Genomic DNA, 11,252 nt, shown 5'->3' on the forward strand with positions numbered 1-11,252 from the left:
TGCATGTGTGCTAAGCTGCTTTGGTCATGTCTGACTCTTTATGACCCTAGGGACTGTAGGCTCCTCTGTCCTTGGGACTCTCCAGGCAGGAATGATGGAACAGGTTGCCATGACCTCCTCCAGGGGATCTTCCGGATCCCAGGGATCGAACCTATGTCTCTTCCGTCTCCCACGTTGACAGGTGGGCTCTTTACCACTAGCGCCACCTGGGAAGCCCGCTGTGTGCTTAGATATTTCATATCAATCCTAGAAGTGCAGTTTTCTTTGTTCATTTTGAATAGATGAGGAATTGGAAACTCAGAGAATTTAAATAATTTGTCAGCCTTACTTAAGTAATAAATGACAAACCCAGGATTCAAACTCAAGCCTGTCTTGCTCTAATTCCAATGTTTTTGCAGACATTATTAGTCTTAAGATGGGAAAAGATCAAGGAAGACTTCTTTGAGGAGACATCTTTCAAATCAGCCCTATTACTATATATATTTAGTCAATAGGTTATTACCATCCATGATTTAATCAGTTCTCTAAAAGGTTTAAATAAAATCACATGCAGTTGGGGACTTTGCTGGCAGTCAGTGGTTAAGACTCTGCACTTCCAATATAGGGTGTGAGTTCAATTCCTGGTCAGGGAACCAAGGTCCCAGATATTTAGCCACACAGCATGGCTAAAAACAAATAAAAAATAAAAATTGTATGCAGTTGTCTCAGAGTTATGCCAAATAAAACAGACTCTCTGATTTATATTAATAAAACATATAGTTGTTACTATTAGTGATCACTCAGCAGATTATTGACAACCGGGAAGCTCCGTTGGTATCTCACTTCTATATTTCCTGTGTTTCATAGTGTATTTATTTGGGAAAAATGAGTAGCTTCTTGTAAGACAAATCGGGTGCATTCTTCCTTCTGATAAATGCGGATGATCCGTCATGATCTGCTGCCTGTCAAGGTCACACTAAAGCTTTGAGCAGCAGAAGTGCGAAGCTGGCATTTTGCCTTGAGACCTCTGCTGCTTCCCTTCCCAGCCAGTTTGCATTCATGTCAAGTCGGGTATTGTCATAGGGAGAATGGTGTGCGCGTGCCACTCTGACCTTCGCCGCCACTGTGGGAATAAGACAGTCCTGTTATCCTGTCCCTCGGGCTCTGTGACCTTGAATGAATTATTTCTCCTCTCTGAACTTAAGTGTTTCACATATGAAGTGAGGGACATCGTATAGATCATTTCTATCTGTGAATAAAGAAAACGCAAAAACTTTCCTCAAATTGAAGTCATTAAAAATCCCAAAGATTGGTGACTTTTTAAGAGCACGGCCGTGCCCACTTCTCAGAATGCAGCTCAGACAATCAAGCTTGACAAAAATATTTCAAGCATAAATTATTATGTTCTTACAAGAAGGTTTTATATTATTTATTAACAGCTGAGACTGCTTCCCTAGAGAATGTATCAGAGTCATAAAAGGACTTTGTCAAATTTATCCCATTCTGTACCCTTCCTACTATTAAGGATCAGTGCCATAAAGGCACTGTTATTGATATTTCATATAAGTTGAGGTGAAAAGGTAATAGTATTTTTATGAAACAGTGAATACTATTGAGATATTCAGGTCTTTTTTATCTACATAGAAATCTTTTTTATATTCATAATCAAAGATATAGAGAGAGGTAAAAGGTATTCTGTAGCTTTAATTGCAAGACATAAAAGTTTTACCTCTTTCATAGATCTTTATCTCCTCACCACAGTTAGGAATTCTTTTTTTTTTAAAGGAATCTATACAAGTACTGGGCTTCCCTGGTGGCTCAGACGGTAAAGCATCTGTCTGCAATGCAGGAGACACGAGTTTGATCCCTGGGTCAGGAAGATCCCCTGGAGAAGGAAATGGTAGCCCACTCTTGCCTGGAAAATCTCATGGACAGAGGCGCCTGATAGGCTATAGCCCATGGGGTCGCAAAGAGTCGGACATGACTGAGTGATGTCACTTTCACTTTCTCATACAAGTACGAATTTCACTCATCTGCTTACTAGTTGGGTTCTCATATATGCACGCCAGTGAAGCTGTGAAGATGGAAAAAGACAAATGGCACTTAGTTCTTGTGTCAACCATCCAGTATTATATGTTTGTGATAGAAGTTAATTTGAATTCAACAGAATGTGGAAAAGTTTTATTCACTGGAATATAAGGGAGTCTGAGGCAGAGTTCCGTTTTTCACTTGATGTTGTAAAGCAAAGAACTTAAGAGGATGACAGGAACTCAGTCCTTAAACTTTGGGACCCAGTGCCTAAAACGGTAATATTAAGGTCCTCTTAAGTAGAAACTATGAAATAAGTTGAAATCAATTACGGAAAGGGAGGCTGGGAGGCCGTTTCACTTTGCTTTTAAGAGCAAACGTATGCCAATGCTTCCCTGTAAAGAAGAGACCCACCCAGGGGAATAAGCTCTTTCTCCATCCCTCTTTTTCTCTGCTGCTAACAAGCCCAGTGGTATGTGTTCAATCTCTCTTTTGTTCTCACTCACGGTTTTGGATAATTTACTAATAGCTACACAGTCAGAGACACTTGATATCACAAAAATATCCTGTAATTATACAGAAATCCTTGGATCAGTTCAGAGATGGCATTTGTTGAAACTAATGCCTGCAGCCAAAGTGTACAGTAGAATTTTTTTTCCCTCTCAGCCCCTGGCTGTGTTTTCGTTGCCTGGCAACCCATCTGGGATGATAGCTGATGTCAGCTGATTTTCACTTATACTTAGCCCAGGAAAGTTTTCAAGGAGGGCATTTGAGTTTGTATAGTGCTGGGGAAGGCTCCAATTTGTGCTACCAAATAATTTGTACAACTGCAGACTAATGGGCTCAGGCAGGCTAAATGTAAATGTGGAGGTCTCGGCGGATCAGCTTCCGGAACAGTGTGGCCTTTGGGACTTTGTTTCTAACTCCTAAGAGCTTAGCAAATGAGCTTCAGCTATATTCTCGCTACTGCTCAAGTTCTCACTTCCCTTTTTAAAGAAATAAGAAATGTTCAACATTATTCTAATTCATGAATATCCAAATTTAGGCAAATACATTATATGACTATTCTGAAAGAAGGGTCAACATTTTAGGTACGTAAGCAACAACTGGAAGGAAAAAGGAATATTCTAGTGTACACACTAACAAGCTGGCTTAAAACTCATTATTCAAAAAACGAAGATCATGGCATCCGGTCCTATTGCTTCATGGCAAATAGGTGGGGAAATAATGGAAACAGGGACAGACTTTATTGTCTTGGGTCCAGAATCACCGGTGACTAGGTAGACGGTGACTGTAGCCATGAAATTAAAAGATGCTTGCTCCTTGGAAGAACAGAAACGACAAACCTAGACAGTGTATTAAAAAGCAGAGACATTACTTTGCCTACAAAGGTCTGTATTGTCAAAGTTATGGTTTCTACAGTAGTCATATATGGGTGTGAGGGCTGAACAATAAAAAAGGCTGAGCACCAAAAAACTGATGCTTTTGAACTGTGGTGCTGGAGAAGACTCTTGAGAGTACGTTGGACAGCAAGATCAAATGAGTCAATCCTAAAGGAAATCAGCCCTGAATATTCATTGGAAGGACTGGTGCTGAAGCTGAAGCTCTAATACTTTGGCCACCTGATGTTAAGAGCCAACTCATTGGAAAAGGGCCTGATGCTTGGAAAGATTGAAGGCAGATAGATGATAGTGGATGAGAGGATTGGTTGGGATCATAAACTCGATGGACATGAGTTTGAGCAAACTCCAGGAGATGGTAAAGGGCAGGGAAGCCTGGCCTGCTGCAGTCCATGGGGTCACCACGAGTTGGAGACAACTGAGTGAATACCACCACCACTAAGTGAAAATGTGTTAAAACTTCTTTAATCCAGCAGAGGGCAGAAGGGAATTTTAGCTTGTTTTCCTCACCTGTAACTATTGGAACAAAATTGTGGCAGTCCAAGTAAAGTTCAGTGATGGGTTTGTAAACAAATTATCCCCAGCCCATTACTGCACATGTTATTCTGGTTGTGTAGACAGATCCTGGCCAGTGTGCTCAGAGCCAGCTGGATCCTGCCTAGGACCAAAGGATGTATAGAATTTTGTGCAGTGTCCCTATAACAGTGCTACTAATCAATTTAGATCTTCTTACTAATTTCTGTAACCAAGCAGGACCCCATGGGGCCTTCCCCCATATCCTCACCTTTATCTCCTTTCTAAAGTACCTAGATCGGAGAAGGCAATGGCACCCCACTCCAGTACTCTTGCCTGGAAAATCCCAGGGACGGTGGAGCCTGGTGGGTTGCCGTCCATGGGGTCGCACAGAGTGGGACACAACTGAAGCGACTTAGCAGCAGCAGCAAAGTACCTAGATAATAGTACTTGATATACATTTGCAAATGTATAAAACCTCTCCCCCTCCAACAAATGGAAAGTGTTAACCACTTAATCACCAGGAACACACAAGCCCCAAGGCCTTTTGGAGCCGAAGGACTGATAAAGTCAACCCCTGTAACACCACCTTGTTCCCTCAGCATCAGCCAGTCAGAGAAATGCACAAGCTGATCACATATCCTGCAACAGCCCCCTCCAACCCCCCAAGCCCTGTCCTTCACTTGGCTTATAAACATGCTTTGCTGAAAACTTTCAGGGAGCTTCTGGCTTCTTATGGCATAAGCCACCTTGTCTCTTTGCAGGGCCCTGAAGTAAACCTTTCTCTCTTTCAGACTCCAACATTTCAGTTTCTTTGGCTTCATTGTGCTTCAGGCGCATGAGCTTGCATTAACATTGCAACCCAGCATGTCAGAGTTTTCCCCATGTATATTTGTGGCACTTCAAATGCTAGAGTGAAACAATATATGAAATAATGAGTAAATTATTTCAATATCAAATGTTTCTTTTTTTTAAATTGGAGGATAATTGCTTTACAGTGTTGAAATGTTTCTTTTTGACAGTATCTGTACCTCCATGTGAGTCTGTAAAATAGTGAAAATGATTTTCAGCACCTACCTGGAATTCTGAAAGTTCAATCCTATCTTTTTAGAACTACTGCTAAAACTTGGGGTGGTAGTAGTTATTACTTTGTCAAGGTGAGATTAATACTGAAATATGAGAAGTGAGATAAACATCTTTGTCTTGGTATTTATGATAACTTTCAACTCTGGTGGCTGTCTGACCTTTAAAAACCACTTTTAGAAGGAAAATAAATTGTTCAGTGCTGATTTGTAGTGAAGATTGCTTGGGTTAGTATGTAGCATTTTAGATTGGGTTCCTCATGAAGTAGTCCCTAAGATGGAGTTAGAATATTTATAAAGAAGCACCCTGGGGACCTGCGCCAGTGGAAGGGAGGGAAAAGAAGCAGGATTAGGTGGAGGGTGAAGTCAGGTGTCCTTGCAGGTACAGTGACAGGACAGCCTCAGTTGATCCCACTGGGAACTCTGGATTCCAGTAACTTGTCAGAGTATCCTGTACTGGGGCACTTCCATACTGATTGCTTACAGTATGTGTACTGGTCACCCTAACCCCAACCACAGGATGTGATCTTGGTTGAGGTGGCTCTTTGCAGTAAGACTGCACTGACTTAAGGGACTGCACTGACAGCCCCAGTCCCTGAGACAAGAAATCCTTTATTGAAGAGGGATCCTGTTGCCGTATCACAGCACAGAGAGTGTGCACAGTCTAAAAAAGTCAGGTACACTGAAGTCTCTCTGATGAATTGTTGCCTCTTTAATGCTGGATAATTTATTGACTGCTTTAAAAAGAAAGTGATCCTTTACTATTTGTTGTTTAGAAAATAGGATTTTAAAGATGAAAAGAGCACGTTTTTATAAATGAATGCCAAATTCTGAAATACAGTGATAATAGACACATATACATAGTTTATCTGCATTGGGATTGCCTTATGAATAAAAAACTGCCAATTAAAAGTAACTTCAATGACTAACGGAATGATAGTGGGAAGTCATTCTTTTGATCTTTCAGGACAAGATATTAAATAAGTCATGGAGTGATGCTGATAGTTTGTCAGATAGTGAAGCACAGGTAAATACATAATAAAAAGACAGGAGTCAGGAAAAGTGAATTTCTATTAAAATGTTATTCGTGGAAGAGTTGTTTCTGTCTTGCCTTTGGATAAATACTTCATATCTAAGCCTACTAATTTCCTCAATTTTCTCCTTTGTCATTCAGTCACAGCTTCAGTCTGCCCACTGAGTGCAGACCTCTATTCCTGCTTAATACATATTTGAGAGATGGTTCTTACTTTCAAAGAACTCGTAGTATCATCCCCTAAAAGCACATTTGTTGTTTCACTACCAATGTCATTAGAAAAATATACAATTTGGGAAGATATTAAGTTCATGGTGCAGGAGAGAAGTTTTTAAATTAATTTTTTTCTTAAAAGCCCCCGCGTTTTCATTGGCAATAAGTATTTCAGTTGTTTTCGTGAAGACAGCCTCAATTTGTTCAGTTTTTGAGAAAATGTCTATCATATACTAAAGTCTAAATACCCATAGTGTATCTGTAGTTCTTTAAATTAAAAGCGATGTTCCATGAATAAAGCAGCTAATTTATCCTCCAACTCAAACATGAGGGCTTTTCTTGAAGCACTTTTGTATTGATATTTAGTATGAGACAGGAGTATTTGCAGTTTCGTCATACAGAAAGGTGGTTTGAAATTTGAGACTGAAGAAAATGGATCCAATTTCCTTTTCTATTAAGGATTTTAAGTGAAACTGGATTATTAATTTTTTAATGCTAGTGCATGCCAACAATAAAGAATCCAGTGACTGTTGATACAGTTGGTGCCACTGTCTCGACTAATGCTAAGGCACCAGCAACTTTGCCCTCCTTTTCTTTTGTACCATCAAGTGTCAGCTCAAGTGTCAACACATTGAAAAAGGTCAGTAACTTACTAGGATTATTTTGAAGAGTCATGACCTCACTGCCCCCTGGAAGTATCCCACTTTCAGTGTCTACAGCTCCTCTTGTATAGAGAAATGTTTCAGCAGGAAGGCCTGGGGAAGGGTGACTGCTTTGGCAAGAAATGAAAGAGCCAGGCTTTATGTGATGACAGCAGAGATGGAGAACGGGGAGGGAGTGAGAAATATTGCAGAGGTTATACAGATAAGATTTGGCAGTAGAAAGGCAAGTAAGAGTTGAAATTTACTGAGGTTTTCAGCCTGAGCAACTGAAAGGGATGGCAATGCCAGTAACCAAGGTGATGACTAGGGAAGAGGAGCCCTGGTTTATGATGGAAAATGATATTGCTTTCACTATGAGAGAAGAATCTGCATAATTCTCCCATCTTTTGGAAAAGGATGGGTTCTAGCACTGATAAAAATGAACAAAGTACTCTTGGCTGGGCCCGTGCAGCAGCCTAAGATGTGGTTTTGTATTGATAACAAATAATGGCTCTTGGAAGCCCAGCATATTCTGTGCTGATGTATAAGACTCTTGTGTCTGTGCTCCCTGTAAGCGTGTTTTCTCTTTCTGTTTCTAGGAATGGTGCAAAAGCTGGACCAAAAACTGCCAGTGGCAAACGAGTACCTGCTGCTTTCTGGAGGAGTCCGAGAAGGCGTGGTAGACCTGGACTTGGATGAGCTTAATGTCTATGCCCGGGGGACCGACTATGATATGGACTTCACTCTCCTGGTGCCAGCCCTTAAGCTGCATGACCGTAATCAGCCTGTGACACTGGATATGCGCCACTCAGCCTTATGCCACTCTTGGCTGAGCCTTCGGCTTTTCGACGAGGGGACGATCAGTAAATGGAAAGACTGCTGCACAATCGTAGATCACATCAACGGTGCCACCAACTACTTTTTCTCTCCAACCAAAGTGGCCGACTGGTTCTATGATTCCATCAGCATTGTCCTCTCAGAGATACAGAAGAAACCCCAGAGAGGGATGCCAAAGGTGGAAAAAGTGGAAAAGAATGGGACCATCATCTCCATCATTCTGGGTGTGGGGAGCAGTCGCATGTTGTATGATATCGTCCCGGTGGTCTCCTTCAAAGGTTGGCCGGCAGTGGCCCAGAGCTGGCTGATGGAGAACCACTTTTGGGATGGCAAGATCACGGAGGAAGAAGTCATCAGTGGGTTTTACCTGGTACCAGCTTGCTCCTACAAAGGAAAGAAAGACAATGAGTGGCGGCTGTCCTTTGCCAGGAGTGAGGTGCAGTTGAAGAAGTGTATCTCCAGCAGCCTCATGCAGGCATACCAGGCCTGCAAAGCCATCATCATTAAACTCCTGTCCCGGCCCAAGGCTATCAGCCCCTACCACCTGCGGAGCATGATGCTCTGGGCCTGTGACAGACTTCCGGCCAACTACTTGGCCCAAGAAGACTATGCAGCCCACTTTTTGCTGGGCCTCATCGATGACCTACAACACTGTCTGGTCAACAAGATGTGTCCCAATTACTTCATCCCTCAGTGCAACATGCTGGAGCACCTGTCTGAGGAGACGGTCATGCTCCACGCGCGGAAGCTCTCCTCGGTCCGCTCAGACCCAGCAGAGCACTTGCGCACTGCCATCGAGCACGTCAAGGCAGCAAACCGGCTGACGCTGGAGCTCCAGAGGCGAGGGAGCACCACCAGCATCCCCTCCCCGCAGTCCGATGGAGGAGATCCCAACCAGCCCGATGACCGTCTGGCCAAAAAACTGCAGCAGCTAGTGACTGAGAATCCAGGAAAGTCCATCTCTGTCTTCATTAACCCTGATGATGTCACAAGGCCCCATTTCAGAATTGACGACAAATTTTTCTGAGCATTTTTGCTGCCTTTTGTTTTTTTGCTCTGGATCTAAAACTCTCATAATATGTAGTGTGGTTTGTGATGCCGTCTTTCGGTTTTGTTTTTTTTTTTTTTTTTTACATATCCAGCCTGGATTGGATCTGTTAAGAACACATCTTAAGTTTCCTGGTTCTGCAGGATGGTGCAGACTCTGAAACAGTATATTACTATTTCATATTCTGCCTCTGATTTTGCTGTTTACTTTTTGTAGTTATTGTTTTGTTTTGGTGTTTGGTGCTTGTTTTTTTTGTTTTTTTTTTTTTTTTTAAGGAGAACTTGAGCCATAGATGAAACGCCCATGAATTATCTCCCTTCTTTCTGTTTCATACTTTGTGCAAAATTGTTAATGGGATTGGGGAATCTCTCTTCCTGATACTTCAGGATTCAATGTTTTGTTTTGCTTTTTTGTCTTTATTTTTTTAATGAGTGTTCATCACTGCAGATATTTGAAAATCATCTGAATCTGGAAACTGCCTGGTACGTTAGCTGGATTTGTCGATACTTTTTTCGACCAGTGGCCAGGGTAATTTCTCTCTCTCTGCCAAACAATGTAGACTTTGAAAGTGATGATGCTACAAATTATGTTTGGAGCAACTTCATTGAATGTAATTGTCCTCAAATCGGAACTTTGGATGGTTTGGAAGGGTGTCTTTGACAACTTTCCAAGTAGAATTAAGGTTTCCAAATGGTAGTTTTAGTGTGTGTAATTATTTGAAGCCTTATTTAAATCCTATTAATGAACATACCATTACAATTGTTATTTGCACTAATGAAATCTTTGCCATTGTCGGAGTTCCAATGCGTGTGTTTTAATATAAATTGACATCTACTGTTGAAATGCTATCATTTCTTCATTTAGCTCATTTCTCTTAATCAATAGAATGATTCTTTGTGTTTGTTTAGTTCTCCTTTATGTGGGTTCCTATTTTGTTCTCTTTGAATTTCCTGGTTCCTATCTTACCGAGAGAAGTTTTTCAAGCTTTATACCTGCTGAGTGACTTTTATCTGAAGCTGGGGAAAATGTATGATTGATAAAGTAGTTGTCTTTGTATGTATAGTTGATCCTTGAACAACACAGGTTTAAACTGCGTGGATTCGCTTATATGCAGATTTTTTTTCACTAAATGTGTTAGTTGAATGTATGGGTTTGGAACCATGAATAGAAGGTCCACTATAAAGTTATATATGGATATTCAACCTCACAAGGTCAGTGTTCCTAACCCCCACATTATTCAAGGGTCAACCGTATTTCTTTTGACATTACAGGGTTAAGCTTTTTTTAGAGTCTCTTTGGTTCTTCTGAGAGTTTTGAGAAAAACTGGAAGGAAAAATGAATATTAATCCCCAAATAGAAGTTACCATGCCAATTCAAAAGCAGGTTTTGCCATAGAGCAGGAACCAGGAAATAACTGGGTGGAAGCCTTGGTGTAGAGGTGTCCTGTCTTTAAGAATGAAATTACTTGCCAGGTCTAGGTGCTGCAAGACACTGGCTCCCTGTTTTGGTATGGACTCATTTCAAACTGTAGTGTTTGGGAGGCCAGGGGCCTGCCCATCTCTCAAAGGATTACTGTGCTGTCTACTGTTGGAAAGGTCAAGCAACGCTTTGACCTTGAATGTCCAGTCTCACGGGGTAGATTTTGGCCAATTGAAATCAGGCATATGCAGTCTTGGTTTTTGCATGGGAATTATTGTAATGCTTATGAATGAAAATGAAAACATTCAACCATCTTAAATCAAACAAAAGTAATAATAAAAGAAACATACTGGCCTTGGAGTTTTGTTGTTATTTGTTAGTTTGTAACCTGGAAACTGTTTTCTTATTAGTAATACCCCTAGTAATTTTCAGTAGATATAGCCCTGGGCTTGCTGTTGTCTTTCAGGCCAGATGTCTACATAGTGAAAACCCAGTGTCCAGTCTTCCCTGTCTCCAATTTTCCTGTTGGTATCTACCTATCCTCCACGTAATCTATGTCCTTCTCGAGAAATAGCTTCATCCCCAGCTCTGGACATGCACCCTGATTGATGTAGGCCAATCAAGATAGCCATTTCCCTGACCACAGTCATTAGTTAGCGACTGGGCATACAATGCCATCTGTTCCATTCAGGGACGTGCTTGCAATTCTAGCTTTGTATGCTGGGGCAGCGACATGCACCCTGGCTATGGAAGAGGAAGCACTCGGCTTTGCTATCAGTGCCATGAACCTAGGGCTCTTCAGTCAGACATTCTTAAGGGTGAGTAGAAAAGAGATGTAGTCTGGTACCTTTTCTTGTCTGAAACATAAGCAAATCACTGACTTCTGTCCTTCTGAAGCCCTGAAGATTGGTTAAAATAATCTGTTTCAAGTACAATATAAAATGGCTTAAGGCAGAGGTTATCAATTTAGTATTACAACTTCTTCTTTAGGTTGTGGGAATTTATGAGCTATAACTCAACAGGATTTCAATTCTCTGATGGGACCTGGTTTCACATATT

At 41.3% G+C, this 11,252-nt stretch overlaps 1 protein-coding gene across 2 annotated transcripts in view; it reads left to right on the forward strand.

Moving 5' to 3' along the window:
- Window positions 1-10,553, forward strand: part of MB21D2 (Mab-21 domain containing 2) — a 129,146-nt gene extending 118,593 nt beyond the window's left edge. For both annotated transcript variants that reach the window (XM_027957290.2, XM_060404714.1), the window contains exon 2: window positions 7,489-10,553. In XM_027957290.2, coding sequence (XP_027813091.1) covers window positions 7,489-8,753 — 1,265 coding nt within the window. In that variant the 3' untranslated portion in view covers window positions 8,754-10,553. The remainder of the gene's footprint in view (window positions 1-7,488) is intronic.
- The last annotated feature ends 699 nt before the right edge of the window (window positions 10,554-11,252 follow it).

The sequence above is a fragment of the Ovis aries genome, chromosome 1, assembly GCF_016772045.2.
Source record: "Ovis aries strain OAR_USU_Benz2616 breed Rambouillet chromosome 1, ARS-UI_Ramb_v3.0, whole genome shotgun sequence".
Taxonomy (NCBI): Eukaryota; Metazoa; Chordata; class Mammalia; order Artiodactyla; family Bovidae; genus Ovis; species Ovis aries.